The sequence below is a fragment of the Macrotis lagotis genome, chromosome X (genome assembly GCF_037893015.1).
Source record: "Macrotis lagotis isolate mMagLag1 chromosome X, bilby.v1.9.chrom.fasta, whole genome shotgun sequence".
NCBI lineage: Eukaryota > Metazoa > Chordata > Mammalia > Peramelemorphia > Peramelidae > Macrotis > Macrotis lagotis.
This window is the reverse complement of record NC_133666.1, coordinates 47,854,483-47,870,276: the sequence shown is the minus strand read 5'-3', so window position 1 is coordinate 47,870,276 and position 15,794 is coordinate 47,854,483. Positions and strand designations below refer to the sequence as shown.

General features: G+C 36.2%; 1 protein-coding gene across 1 annotated transcript in view; it reads left to right on the top strand.

Annotated features, from left to right (window-relative positions):
* The window catches only part of ABCB7 (ATP binding cassette subfamily B member 7), a 101,974-nt gene that overhangs the window by 35,245 nt on the left and 50,935 nt on the right, over window positions 1-15,794 (top strand). The window contains exons 2-3 of the mRNA XM_074205422.1: window positions 7,649-7,726; window positions 11,001-11,087. Coding sequence (XP_074061523.1) covers window positions 7,649-7,726; window positions 11,001-11,087 — 165 coding nt within the window. The remainder of the gene's footprint in view (window positions 1-7,648; window positions 7,727-11,000; window positions 11,088-15,794) is intronic.

Here is a 15,794-nt window from a genome sequence, read left to right as displayed (position 1 = left end):
CCTAGCTCTGTGGCTTTGGGCAAGCCACTTAACCCCATTGCCTTGCAAAAACTTAAAAAAAGGAAGAAAACATAAAACAAATTTTCAAAAGTGTAAGCTTTGGTCTGCATTCATATATATATATATATATATATATATATATGGGAAGAGAAGGAATATTAGGCTCCTAGTCTGATGATGCTGATATTAATAATAGCATTTATATAGTGCTTTAAAGTTTATAAATATTAGCCCATATTATTCTTAGGACAACTCTGAGAAGTGGTTGCTGTTATTCTCATTTTATAGATGAGGATTGAGGCAGAGGTGAAGTGATTTAATCAGGGTCACATAGCTACCTTCTGAGGTTGGATTTGAACTTCCTGACTCCTGGGGCAGTTCTCTATCCACCATGTCACTATATGCCACCCCATGGTGGTGAACAATCTGGTAAAAGTTGTACATGTACAATCATGTTTGGTCAATAGTATTTCTAATGTCCATTATTCATTTTTTATTATCACTAATTTGCTTAAATGGTCTGTATTGAGTTGGTTCAATTGCATGCCATATCGTTTAGTTTTATACTAATTTTGATTTAGGCTTTAACAAGTTGATCTGATTGCACATAGACAACTGATTCAGGCACCACATCAATATTTAATCTTCCTGTATATTAGAATAAATTTAGTTTCATTTTTTATATTACTTGTTGTTGACTATCTAGTTAGTTTCACCTTAAAGAAGATGAATGAAACAGAGGATATTAGCAAAATTTCGTAGGACTGAAGTGAGGGTGAGAGTAGCGCCTAACTAATATGAACTTAGTGTTTTTCTTTTCATGAGGCTATGATGTTATATACATTCTCTACTTCTTGAATTGTTTCTTTAGTTGTATTTGCAGAGAAGAATTGTTTTCAATGAGAAATTTACTCCACTCCAACTGAATTTTATTGCATACCCACTATAAGAGGGTCAGATGCTAGGTCCACAAAGTTAAAATCCTAGCCTTCCAGGTACTTAGTATAGGAGGAAGATGAGGCCTACACACATATAATACAGATTAGATTTGTAAACGTTTATAGCAGAAGTTAAATAAAAGAGGGATAAGACATGGGTAAATGAGGGAATCACTTCACCTGAGAGAATGAGGAATTCGCATTGGAGCTGTGTAGTTTATAGGCCCTTTAAGATCATAGGATCAGAGACTCAGAGGATCACATGGACTGGATTTAAAGAGCCACTAATGCCAAATTCAGGAATCTTTGTGATATATCCTGTTCGTCATGGGATCATAGCTCTAGACCTGAAAGACCTCTTCAAAGCCATCTAGTCCATCCGAATCCCTTATTTTACAAATGAGGAAAGGGGACGAGAGAGAAGAATTGACTTGAGCAGGTAACAGAAACAGGATCCGAACCTAGGTCCTCTTGCTTTCTCCACTCTACCATAACATATCTGTTCAGCTACAGAAGTCAACTGAAGTAGTTTGATTTGTAGATGGAGAATTTTGAGTGCTTTCTTATGCTCAATTTCACTTCAACTCGTGCAACTTTCCTTTGATACATGTATGTATGTATCAATTAGTACTCCTAAGTTTATCATCCTTAATTAGGTTTTTATTTTGTTTGTTTCTCATTTGGAAGAATAGGGGAATTTCCAGAGTTAAAAGGAAAAGAGAGAGGAAGGAGGAAAAGTTAGAAGATCCGAATGCTGGACTATTGCATCTTCATCAATTTCAGTTGAAGGAGTATGTAGGTGACCAAGGAGAGAAATAGCATTATGCAACTGGCCATTGATGTTTAAAAACTGCTCTTGGGACCCAGGGTCTGTGGAAGCATGGCCTACTTGCCACATACATTTCAAACTAAGCCACCTTGTATGTAGCCTTCCCCCAGTCTCTAGGTCTAACTTCCCTTTATGTATTCTCTCTTTTTTTAAATGTTGAATTTAAAACACCTGCAATAGGAACATTTCTATACAAGCAGTAGAGGAGTATGAAACCATGAATCTTCATTTCATTACTACTTTTTTGTTAAGTTTTTTTTTTTGCAAGGCAAATGGGGTTAAGTGACTTGCCCAAGGTTACACAGCTAGGTAATTATGAAGTGTCTGAGACCGGATTTGAACCCAGGTACTCCTGTCTCCAGGGCCAGTGCTTTATCCACTGCGCCACCTAGCCGCCCCTTGACTACTTTTTTTTTTAAATATATAATAAATTCTGTACTTTGCTTTCAAAACTTTCCTGCTTAAACATTCTGTGGTCAACTGTGATAGACTTAGCTTTTCTGAGCAGTACAGTGATCAAAGACTTATGATAGAAAACATCATCCACATCCAGAGAAAGAACTATGGCATCTGAATTCAGACCAAAGGCATGCTATTTTCACTTTGGGGGGTGGGGTGGTTTGCAAGACAGTGGGGTTAAAATGACTTGCCAAGGTCACACAGCTAGGTAATTATTAAGTGTCTGAGATTGAATCTGAACTCAGGTCCCCATGACACCAGAGTGGATGCTCTATCCACTGTACCATCTAGCTGCCCCTATTTTCACTTTTCAAAATTTATTTAATGTTTTATTCTTTCTCATGGTTTTTTTCACCTTGTATGTTCTGATTCTTCTTTCACAGCATGACTAATATGGAAATATGTTAAATGGGATTGTGTATATGTGACCTATATTAGATTATTCAATTCCATGGCGAAGGGGTAGGGGAAAGGAGGGAGATAGAAAAGTGTGGGACTCAAAAATGAACGTTGTGAAAACTGTCTTTTCATGTAATTGGAAAAAATAAAAGGAAAAGAAAGGACAAAGAAATTATTTTCTTTAACTACTCTAGGAATTCTTTATTGGTCTTAAGTCTAATCTGCATTTTTTTCCTTTGAGGTTTTGCTTATAGATGTTTCTAAGCCATTATTTTCTTCTGAGTTTGTATCTTGAATTTCTCCATCACCATAGTAGCTTTTATGGCCAGGTTCTTTTTGTTGTTGTTGTTTGCTCATTTCTCTAGTCTGTTTCTTGACTTTACACATTGTATTAGAGTAGGGTTCAGCTCACCTTTGGGTTTGTGGTAGTGCAAAATATCTGTCCTGAAATTCTGTCTTATGTTTTTTTGCCTCTTTCACAGCTTAGTTTGGGGCCTGTAAGTTTTTAATGCTTCCAAAGTGGTGAGATCCAGGAAGAGATATATTTCCTATAATCCTGGTCATCAGATTCCTGACCCAGTGGAATCTGTTGGGTTTTTTTTGTGTGTGGTTGAGTTTCTATAGATTGCTACTGGACTTACTCAGTTACCCTGCTGGGAGATTTTGCAGGTTTAGAGTGACTCTCTCTTGGATTTGGTTTCTTGCACAGGTTTATTCACAGCAGGCTCAGGTGCAGGGCTAAAGGTTAAAACTGAGTTGTGTGGGCCCCCCCCCCCCCCCACTCTGTCTTTTGGATTCAGAGTCTCATAGTTATGCTTCTGGAAGTTTTTTCTTGTTCCTTATACAGGGCCACTACTCCCTCATGATCATGACCACTCTTCTCTGCTTTGCAACTGTGACTTGGAACAAAGTAATGGGCAATAGAACTACAAAACGATACCTGTTCTGCTGTCAGTGCTAGCACAAGGGTCCCTTGAGATCTCTTTCTGTTGTATGCTGGAAAAATGACTCACTGTGACTTTTTGTTGCTTTCCCAATCAGAATTTGATCTGGTATTCTTTATTGGTTGTTAAAGGGTAGGATGTGAAAGAGTTAAGACAAAACTATTAACTCTCATTCAGTCTACCTCCCATTGATATTTTTGAAACACTGATAATTTGTGTCTCAGTTATGGATGCTGAGATAGGCAGCAAGGTGGCTCAGTGAATAGAGTCCTGGACCTGGAGTCAGGAAGGCCTGAATTCAAATTTGGTCTCAGACTGTTAGACCCAGGACAAGTCACTCAACCTCTGTGTGCCTTAACGCATTAGAGAAGGAAATGGAAATGGAAAACCACTCCAATATAATTGTCAAGAAAACCCACCGACAGTATTGGCATACTATGGTCCATGGAGTCACAAAGAGTCAGAAATGACTGAATGACTGAATAACATGGATGCTGATCATTCTTTCTGCTATCTCAAGAGTTCAGTTTTGAAAAGCATCTAACACTAATGCATGATTTGCTCAGAAAATAAATTTTTTATTGTTTTCCTGATTGAAATCTGTTGTTGTTTTTCCTTTGGTTTCAATGAAGAGGATTAATGACATGGGGTGATGTCTTGACTTGCACATGAATTGTTAAATTTAAGTGAAGTAGAGTTGTGTAAAGTCCTCAGCTTTAGTCTATTTTCCAGAGTCATCAAACTAGTGACAAGACAAAAGTCAAGATGACTGGTGATGACCTGGGGTGCAGCGGATGACCTTGACATCTTCAATGCCTGCCGAAGCTCTCAGAGTTCCACAGTGCCTGATTTAGCCACCTTCATGGCTGTTGGAACAAATTGTGCTCTTCTGCCCATTGTAGGGGAAGTCTTCACAGTGCTTAAGATAGACAATCCTTGTTGTTAATTTCAGTCTGACAAATGTAAAGATGGAAGCTTTTGGGATAGGAATTTACTGTTTGAAAAAAATTGTTGGAAAAACTTGAAAGCAGTGTGGCAAAAATTGGGTGGGTATATACACCATTTGCCAAGATAAGGTCAAAAATGGATGGATACATGACCTAGATATAAAGGGAGATATCATAAGGAAATAAGAACTTGGAACATATCAGATTTGTGAATATAAGAATTTATGAATAAACAAGGTAAAGAGTATTGTGAGATGTAAAGTGGTTAATTTTGAGTTATATTAAATTAAAAAGATTTTTTACAAATAAAACTGAGGTAGCCTAGATTAGAAGAAAAGCAAAAAATCATTTTATAGACAACTTTTCAGATAATTCTCCTATTTCAAATATAGAGAGACCATTGTCAAAATTATAAGCATATGTGTCATTACTCAATTGATAAATGGTCAAAGGCTATAAACAAACAGGTTTTTGATGAAATCAAAGCTATATATGGTCATATAGAATGCTCTAATTCATTACTGATTTGAGAAATGCAAGTTAGAAACCTCTGAGATTCCATGTCACGCCTATCAGATTGTCAAAAATGATAAAAGGGGAAAATAACAAAGGTTGGAGAAGTAGTGGAAGAATTGAGACACCACTAAATTTACTGTTGCTGGTACTGTTAAACTGACCAACCATTTTAAAGAGCAATCTAGAACTATGCCCAAAGAGTCATAAAATTAGGTATACCCTTTGACCCAACAATACCACTATTAGGTATGTTTCCCAGGGTGATAAGGGAAAAAGCAAAAGAACCTATATGTTCTGAATATTATTAGCAGCTCTCTCTGTGGTAGCAAAAAACTAGAAATTGAGGGAATGTCTCTCAACTGGGGAAGGGCTTAATAAATTGTGGTTTTTGGCTGTGATTGAATATTACTGCACTTTAAGAAATGATAAACAGGTTAATTTAGGAAAACATAGAAAGACTTGAATCAAATAATGAAGATTGAAATAAACAGATCCAAGAGAACATTGTATACAATAACAGCAGTATTGTTTGAAGAATAACTGTGAACAACTAAGTTATTGTATCATGAATATTTAAAACTACTATAAATGACTTTCAAAGGAAGATGCTATTTACCCTCAGAGAAAGAACTGTAAAATAGAAATATAAAGTAAAAAAAAATAAAACTAAGGGATGGACTCTGTCTAGGGTAGTAGAAAGGAATGTGTTTGGAAATTAATGTGTTGTAACAATAAAAACCATCAACAAAAAAATCTATAAATAAAGTCTTGGCAAACCCTCATACCAGAGGTACTAGTCCTCCTTTAACACCTCATATTCTCTGAAATCTCTCAGCTTGTTAAATAGTAGTATTGAGCAAAGCTAACAGTAGTTGGGGGTGGCTAGGTGGTGCAGTGGACAGAGCAGCGGCTCTGGAGTCAGGAGTACCTGAGTTCAAATCTGGCCTCAGACACTTAATAATGACCTAGCTGTGTGGCCTTGGGCAAGCCACTTAACCCCATTGCCTTGCAAAAACCTAAAAAAAGAAAGCTAATAGTGGTTGTTAGGGAGTCATTTCACTCACATCTGACTCTTTATGACTCCATTTAGGATTTTCTTGGCAAACATGCTAAAATGGTTTGCCATTTCCTTCTCTTATTTTACAGATGAGGAAACTGAGGCCAGCAGGGTACAGTGTCTTGCCTAGGGTCACACAGCAAGTAAGTGTTAAGGCAAGATTTGAACTCAGAAAGATGAATCTTCTTGTCTCTAGGCTCACCATACCATCCACTGCACCATCTTCACTGCCCCAGTAGCAACAGTGGCCAGGATTTATATGGTGCTTTATAGTTTGCAAAATCCTTTACAAATATTATTTCATTTGGAAGGTGAGTGCTGATGTTATCTCCATCTTACAGGAGAGGAAACAGAGGCAAATATGTTAATTGACTTCCCCAGAGTTTTTGGTAGGATTTGGATTTAGTTTTTCTTAATTCCAAGTCTTGCCCTAGATATACTAAACTACCTGTCCACTGCAATGAGAAGTCATAACTTTTTGGTGTGCCATTATGTTTGTTATATAAGATTAGTATTCAGAAATTATGATTAAGAAATCCTAAAAACACATTAGTAGTGACACATCCTTTATAGACCATAGCACAATAATAATAATAATAAAAACATGAGCAAAAAAATGTAGATCTAATAGATACAATATGGGCATCCTGAATAATGAATGAGTCAAAGAACAAATTAAAGAAATAATAACTGTAAAAGAAAATGATAATGAGATATACCACAGTTTCGGAGAAATGGCTAAAGCAACTTTTTTAGGGGAAAAAAATCTGATAAATTATCAGAATAGAAAAGTGGAGGACTGATGTTGTGAATATACATGTTAAAAATTAGGTGTAACTGGAATATTGAGGATAATATGAAACTTGCTCAGTGTTCCTTAGTTTTGATGAACTTTTTCCCCCTCTTTTTTCTTCTTTGTTATAAGGGGGTCACTCAATGAGAAGGGCATGGGGATATGGGGAACAATGGGAAATGTTGGTGACATAAAACCTAACAATATTAATAAATATATACTAAGCAATTTTAAAAATCAATAAATAACCCCAAAATAAACACAAATGAGAAAATTTTGAAAAATAGAAGACAAATAGTGGAAACTGGCAAATAAGAGTATAGGATTGATGAAACTAAAAGTAAACTAAAAGCTTTTTCTTTGAGAAACCTAACAGAGTTGATAAACATCTTGCTAACCTGATCACACCAAAAATGAAAGCAGAGATTGTGATTAAAGCCAGAGCAGAAAGGATTGTAAAAGTAAATAACACTAAAGAACAACAATATAATATAAACAAAAGAGCTACAGCAGTACCAAAAAAGGGAAGATGGAAGATGACTTTGGGGGCTTGATGAGAAAAAACAAACCAAAGCTGAAAATCTTGGAGGGAGTTGCTTTTAATGAGTGAAGACCATTGACACTATCAGTCCAGTTTTCCAAACTAATATCAGGCTAAAATCATTTGTGACTTTTGTTTCATATTACTTTATGGAAAAATAAAGGGAATATTCTTTGAAAATCAAGCATCAATTAATTGTCCACTCTATTTTTCTCCCTTGAACAGATTTCAGATAAATTTGGACAAATCTCATGGAAACATTTTGGGACACACTATTCAAGACCCCTACTTGAGATGACAAAGGTAAGATTAAGCAACCTTTTCTACTGTTACAGCTGGGGAGGGGGAGGGAGTAAAGTGCAAGCCATTAGAATGTTTTCCAATTTATGCTGTGTATTTTAGATCCTTCATCTAATTTCCCTTTTCATGTTTTCTAAGTACTTGTGAGATGAATAGGAAGTTCTGTCCCCGGGAATGGAGGAAAAAATCTACCCTGAAATACTGTGTATGTGTGTTTGCACGTGTACAAACCTCCCTGCCCCTGAATCTGCTGAATTTCTCAAAATCAATTCCAACTAGAATAACCTGTTCAGAAAGCTTTTTTAAATGTAATGGCAGTTTGTTGACACTCAAATTTATTCTGGTTGTTTATATTTGATATATGGCAGGCGTGAGGTTTTTTTTTAAGTTATTGCTGCTTCTTTCAAAGATTCCTGGTTAGCAGAATGCCAGGGAGTTAGAACCCAGAGTGTGTTAGAAGCCACCTGAGCTGGTGCTATTGAGTTTACTTCTTGGTTTCACTTAATGGTAAATGAAAGGCAATTTGAGACAATTGCCAGGTGAACTTTTCAAATGGAAGTGGGTCCCTAAATTGGAAGCTCATCCAAATCGTAACGCCTTTGCTTTTTAAGCTGCTGTTTAAAGAGAGACCTCTTTTATAACTGAATTGTTTAAGGACCCGTTATGTTATTTCATTCTCAGCCCTTTGCCTTTTATGAAGGTCAAGTTGACCTTAGATGTTCATTTGAACTTATAAACTTCACTTGTTACCTCTGCCTTCAGGGGAAAACTAGTTAGAAGGAGATTTTTATTAGATTAGAAATCTCTTTTCTGTATTTTCTGTTTATAATACACCCTAATTTTGATCTCCGAACCAGTAGCTAATTTTGAGTACTAACTTCTTGTTTGAAACTCATAAGAATAGACAGGGTCCTCTCTTATAAATTGATTCAAAGCTGGTGCTATAATAATCTTTCTATGTATCTGTGTTTGCAAAGCACTTTACTCTAATTGATGAATTATTGATAATTGTGGCTACTGCATTTGGCATAATTTCATCCTTTTCCTCAAGTGTTCTTGGTTGTTAAAATGCTTTTCTTTTTAAACACTGAAACAGCAAGGCTAACTGTTTTGGATGTGTCTCATGTTTTTCCCCTGATGCTTTATTTTTGTGTTTTTCTAATCAGAGGAATACTTCTATTGCACTGATGCTTGGCTTCCACACACCCTCTTCCCCCTCACCTCCTTTTAGTGTTTTATAATAGACAAGAAAGTGCCTTACTAATTCAAAAGTGTTATTGGGAAATTTGTGCATCTGTCGGTCTTTTTAAACTTAAAGTCATATATATATATATGTGTGTGTATATATATATATATATATATATATATATATATACACACACATATATATATATGTGAATGGACAATAGAAAGATCCCTGGATTTGAAGCTGAAAGACTTGACTTTGAATTTGAACTCTACTAATTATTAATTCATTGAACCTTAGGCAAGTCACTTCTCTGACTTCTGTTTTCCCAACTATACAGAAATTTTATGGATTTGTTATGAGGAAAATTCTACAAGTTTCAAAGGGCTATTTTTCTTCTTAATGTGTTGAAATAAATAGTTCAATTCCTGTTCAAGGAGTTTGTGATTAAAGAAAAATAAGGTTAAATGTCAAGACTTAGTCGAAAGTCCACAGAATTTCAAATGAAAGTATTTGGATTTGAGTCAGGACTCTGCTACTAACCATTTTTGTGACCTTGAGCAAGTCCCTACCTCCTCTGGGCTCCGCTTTTCTTATCTTTAAATGAGAGGGTTGGACTGGATAACTGCTCAATTTTAAATGTCTTTTCAGTTTTAAATTCTGTGTCCTGTAATAGGGGAAAATAATTGATGCTAAATCAGATACACTCATGCAAAGTGTGAAATCCACTTGAAGAAGTAGAATGTAGTCAGTAGCCATGTATCTTATTAAAGCTTGCTTACCATATGGAATATGCTAAGGCAGCTTTGCTATAGTGGTGAAAGGCTTTATGAGACATTACAAGTCAGATCATTTTAGCACATCTTCATTTCTCATAGGATATAGAGCTAGAAAGGACCATAGAATTCATCTTAAAGAAAAGTGAGTTCCCAAAAAGGGAAGGGAATGCCCATGGTCATAGGAACATAGAGTTAGGGCTGGAAGGGACCTTAGAGCTCATCTAATCCAACTTATTTCTTAATAAATGAGGAAACTGAGGTCCCAAGAGACTAAGTATCATGGCCAAGGTCAAACGTTTATTAAATGTCAGAGCACAGCTTCCAATCCATGTCCTGTAACTGCCTATCCAGAACTCTTTCTAATACATCTTGGTACCTCCTTGAATAAGCATATTTTAAGCCTTAGACTGTGGTTCACTTTTTTTTTTTTAGTTTTTGCAAGGCAATGGGGTTAAATGACTTGCCCAGGGCCACACAGCTAGGTAATTATTAAGTGTCTGAGGCCGGATTTGAACTCAGGTACTCCTGACTCCAGGGCCGGTGCTCTATCCACTGTGCCACCTAGCCGCCCCTATGTGGTTCACTTATTTTAAACAACACACACACACAGACTCATTAAAGTTAAGAATGAGGGACCTTGTTTTATTATAGTGGAACTTTGTTCAAATGAATTTATTGCTAGAAATATTTCTTTATTGCAATAGGGACTTCTTGATTAAACATTGTGAGCATCCAGCCTCTCCTATAACAACTTATTTTGGGAAAGAAATACACATAAACTTCCCCACAACAAACCTCTTGTTTTCTGGATTCTATTGTACTTTGCTTTGGAGGGTAGTTTGGGCTTATATCTTGGGGATATTTGAGAATGGGAAGAGGAGAGAGGATTTGGAAGAATTTCAGGAATAATTACTAACACAATAGAAGTATAACAGTTCAGCTGTCATCCTCCATACTACCTACAATCAGGTATAAGCATTTGAGTATTGAGTTGGAGAAAAGTAGGTATTAACATGGATGGAGAGCATAGAAAACAGTTTAATTGTTTTTTATTATTAACATCTTTGTTTTAAAATTATAATTGTTTATTATTAACAGATCCCTGAAGATGATGAACAGTTTTAGAACATATCCTTTTTATTGTATAAACCTTGGAAATGAGGTTTTGAACTTGAATCAAATTCCACTAAATGATAATCATTTCACTACACTAGCCAAGCTAGCTTCTAAGAATGGGTTTCTTTGAGCATTTCCAAAATAGGAGATTGTTGAATAACTTATGAACTGATTGGTATCATATTCAATTAACTAGGTCTGCCAGACATGGCCATCGATAGAAAAGAGAACATGTTGGCATGGTCATGCCGGTGGAGGACTACACACAGACCCGAAGGAAGGGGTAAGAGGAAGTCAATACATGTTTCTGGGAATTCCTATTCGTGATTTTCTTTGTATAAGATGCATAATTATGAGTCTTCTATGCTATTTCTGTACCAGAAAAATGTGGTTGGTCCAGTTAATTACAGTTTTTTGTATAATGCTCAACCACAGATTTGATGTTTGTTGTCTACATAAAGCCTTAATATAAGTTGATGTCCATATGTTTTCAACTTAAACTTTCTGGTTTTGTCATATCACATTGATGGTAATTGTTGAACCCAGCCTTGTTAATTAGTGGTTAATTAGTCATAACATATTCAGGTAAAGTTTATACCATGTTTTTTTCTCTGGGTGGTTTGTTTTGAAACCTTCTAATGTAATTTTTCCTTTCTTTCCTGAATCTATTAATTTGCTTGTGTAGAATTAATTATAATAACAGCTCATACTTACATAGCTCTTAATGTGATCTAATAAAATACTAGACTTGGATTTAGGATATGGATTCAAATCCCCGCTCTTGTTATTTTCATGTGACTTTTACCAGCCCTAGGGTTTTTTTCTGTAAAGTGAGGAGAATGGGCTAGGTAATCTTTAAGGTTCCTTCAAGGTCTAAATTATGTGTTTAGGTTTGGAAAATGCTTTTTCCACCACACTTTTGTGGGGTGGGTATCTTACAAATGAAGATCCCCAAGTCCAGACTTTGCCATGGTCATACCTCTAATATGAAATAGCAGAGCCAATGTTTGAATATTGGTCCCCAGACTGCCAATCTATTGCTCTGCTCCCAGGATCTCCTGAAATTAATAGTAAGTCTTCTATCTCTTTTTAATCACATAGACAAAATAAAGCATTAGAAACATTGCAATGTTATGATAAAGTCTAGGCTATTCATTGGACAGAGTTAGTGTAATACTTCTGTTTCCTTTTTTGGAACACTGGATTTTTCACTCCATTTCTTTTGGAGTAAATTCATATTGCACTAGTGACATACTTTCTCTTTTTTTGCCTGTTCCTTTTCTTTTCTTTGGCTGATCCCAGTGTCCACACAGAATAGAGCATTGTCATTGTTGGTAAAAAAAGGGGGGGGGCTAAATTAGAGAATCGTTTCCTTGTCTCTTGTCTCAGTGCCTCTTCCTCCTTGGAAGCTGGGGGATCAGCTGTGATACAGTAGAACAGAAAAAGAGAACCAGACTTTAATTGATTTAATTAAAAAAAAACTCAGCAAGCAGTTACTAAGGACTTACTATGTGCCAGGCACTAGGCTAAGCTTAGGGCACCCAGAGAAAAAGTGCTCAAGATTCCTTCTCAGTTCTATTGGGAGGAGTCCATATATTGGCTCTCTACAAGATCAGGACAAAGGAGAGGTCAAGGCGTTAATGGGGCAGCAGGGGAAAATGGCAGCCTCCTTGTGTCAGCATTAACTTTTTGTTTGCCTTGAAGTCTCTTGCAGGGCAGGGGAATGTATCATTGTTTTGTTTTTTTTTTTGTCTATTCTGCCCAAGGTCAGTGCTTGACAAAAGTTTGTTAAATTGAAATCCTAATTCTTTATGATTCAAGTTAGAAAATGATAGTAACATAAAGACTATTTTTTTATCATTTTTTTCTTCATGTAAACACAATGGAATTAGGGTCAGAAATTGACATTCTAATTCTGTTTCTGTTCCACAGTTTAACTTGGTGTCTACCAACTTTTTTTTTCAGTTGGTAATGATGCTTAAAGTATTAGTTCCAGCTAGTTTTGAAATTTAAAGCCATTTAACTACAAGAATAACCAAAAAAGGTGCCTATAAAAATCCTTTTGTGATTGTATCTGTGTCAACAGAATGGCAAGGATAATTCCATTCTTTTGCAAGTCTGTTCATGATAACATTTCGGCATCAGTTTTTACAGAGTGGTGTAGTCAGATTAAATAGTCAATTAATATACTCATCAACATTGTAGGGATTTTTTTCCAACTTAAATAAAAGGAATTCTCCCCCCATATAAAAAATAGGGAAATCAAACACTCCCAGGCTTTTAAATTTACATCTCCCATTCTCAAAAGACCTCATAATATCCATCCAACCTTTCTAGCTATTATCCTATATTTCTTCTCCCTTTTGTAATTAAACTCCTTATTAAGGTTAATTGTTAGCCTCCACTTCCTTTCTTCTCTCTCTTCTCTCTCTAGCCCTCTCTCCTTAACTCTTTGTAGTCTGGCTCCTACTTCATCATTTAATTGATATTACTCTCTTCAAAGTTGCTATTAATCATTTGTCAAATCTAGACTTTTTTCCTCAATCCTTATCCTTATCCTTCCTGACTTCAGCCTTTAACATTCTTCATCTTGCTACTCTCTTCTCTCTAGGTTTTTACAACATTGCCCTCTCCTGATTCTCCTACCTTCTGACTGTTCCTTCTCAGTATTCCTTGCTGAATCTTCATTCAGATCCTGCCCACTAAGTGGGTGTCTCCCAAGTCTGGCCTTGTCTCTCTTTTCATTTTCTTCCTTACAATTTAACTTAGTGATTTCACCAGTTCCCATGGATTCAGTTATCATCTCTATTCATATCCTTCAGAGATCTATTTATCCAGTCTTAACCTCTGTTCTGACCTCCAATATCCTATCTCCAACTGTCTTTTGAATATCTCAGATAGGATGTCTTATAGATATCTTAAACTCTACGTGTTCACAACTGAGCTCATTATCTTCTCCTTAAAGTCTTCCCCTCTTCCTAACTTTCCTCTTATTGTTGAGGATACCATCATCTTCCCTGTCATTCAAGCTTACAACCTCAGTGTCATTCTAGACTTCTCACTAGCATTCACCCCATCCTATCCCCCCATCCCCATTTAATCTGTTTTCAAGTCCTGTTCATTCTACCTTTACAATATCTTTCATATAATTCCCTTCCTCTCCTCTGACACTGAAACCACTCTTATGCAGGCCCCTATCACTTCACATCTTGACTATTGACAATAACCTTTTGTTTGGCTTCCTTTAGACAGTCTCTTCCCACTCCACCCAGGTTTTGAATCAATCTTGCCTAAATTGAGGGTCCAACCATGTCATCCTCCTTTTCATTAAACTTCATTGCTCCTCTATCTCCTCTAGAGTAAAATATAAAATTTTCTGTTCAGTTATTAAAGCCCTTCATACCCTGGCCTTCTTTTTACTTTTTCAAGTTTATACCTTCCTCCATCCATTTATTCTACAATCCAGTGACATCAGCCTCCCTTCTGTTTTCTTTCATAATGCTCCATACATATTTACTGGCTGCTTTCATTCTTGGAATATTCTCCCTCATTTCTGCATCCTGGCAGAGCTTCTCTGGCTTCCTTTAGCCTCAGCTAAAATCTCCCCCTCTCTCTACAAGAAGCCTTTCTCAGTCCTCGTAATACTAGTGATTTCTCTCTGTCTGCAATTACCTCCAATTCATTTTGGAATGTTGTTTCATGTCTCCCCAATTTGAATGTCAGCTCCTTGAGAGCAGGGACTGTCTGCCCTTTTTGTGAATCCTCAGTTCTTATTAGCACTGTGTGTGCTTGACACACAGTAGATGATTAATAAATACTTGGTGCTTGCTTCCTTGCTGACATATTAATCAATGGATAAATATGATGATGTATTTACTTATACCTTGTGCCTGTTACTGTGTTAAATAGTGGTTGTACAGCTGACAATCTGAGCCCTCAAGGCAGATTTTGCCAGAATTACCTAGCATTAGTAGGCTAATAAGTAAAAGGCAAATGAATAAGAACTCCACCCTATTCATTTTTTTCAAAGAATCTAATATTTTGCCCCTACCTTTGACCACTTTTTCCCTTTGCTCCATTTTTATTTTTGAGAATTCAGTCTAGAAATAACCCCCTTGCTATTTTTTCTTTCTGGTTACTTTGAGTTGAAAAAAATTTAACTGATGAGTCATCTAATTTAGTGTCAGATTTGTTCTTTTCTGCCTAGAGGCAGATGGGTACACAGTGCTGCTGTATTTGAAGTTGAGAAGACCTGAGTTCAAATCCTAACTCAAACTTATAGTAACTGTGTGATCATGGGCAAGTCACTTAACCTCTGTCTCAATTCCTCACTGTAAATTAAATATAATAACACCTGCCTTCCAATGTTGTTGTTATTTTAATGTTTTGTCTCCCCCCCATTCCAAATCCCTTTCCCATTTTTGGATTCTTTTAGTATTCCTCTTGGGTGTCCAGGACCAAGGAATTAACTTTGGTGGTTTTAAAATATAATATATTGTGTGTCCAGAGCTCAGTTGATTCTGGCAGTTTCATTTCTGTGTATAACAGAGAAATTGCTGTGAAATTCTATGGAAGTACCCAAACTACTCTCAAGTGCCTCTCTAACGCCATGTCTTTTTTTTATAAAGATTTTTATTTATTTTGAGTTTTACAATTTTCCCCTTAATCTTACTCCCCCCTCCCAACAAAACCCAATTTGCCAGTCTTTACATTGTTTCCATGGTATACATTGATCCAAATTGGATGTGATGAGAGAGAAATCATATCTTTAAAGAAGAAACATAAAGTATAAGAGATAGCAAGATCAGACAATAAGATAATCAGGTTTTTTTCTAAATTAAAGGTAATAGTCCTTGGTCTTTGTTCAAACTCCACAGTTCTTTCTCTGGATATAGATGGTATTCTCCATTGTAGACAGTCCCAAATTGTCCCTGATTGTTGCACTGATTGAATGAGCAAGTCCATCAAGGTTGATATTACCCCCATATTT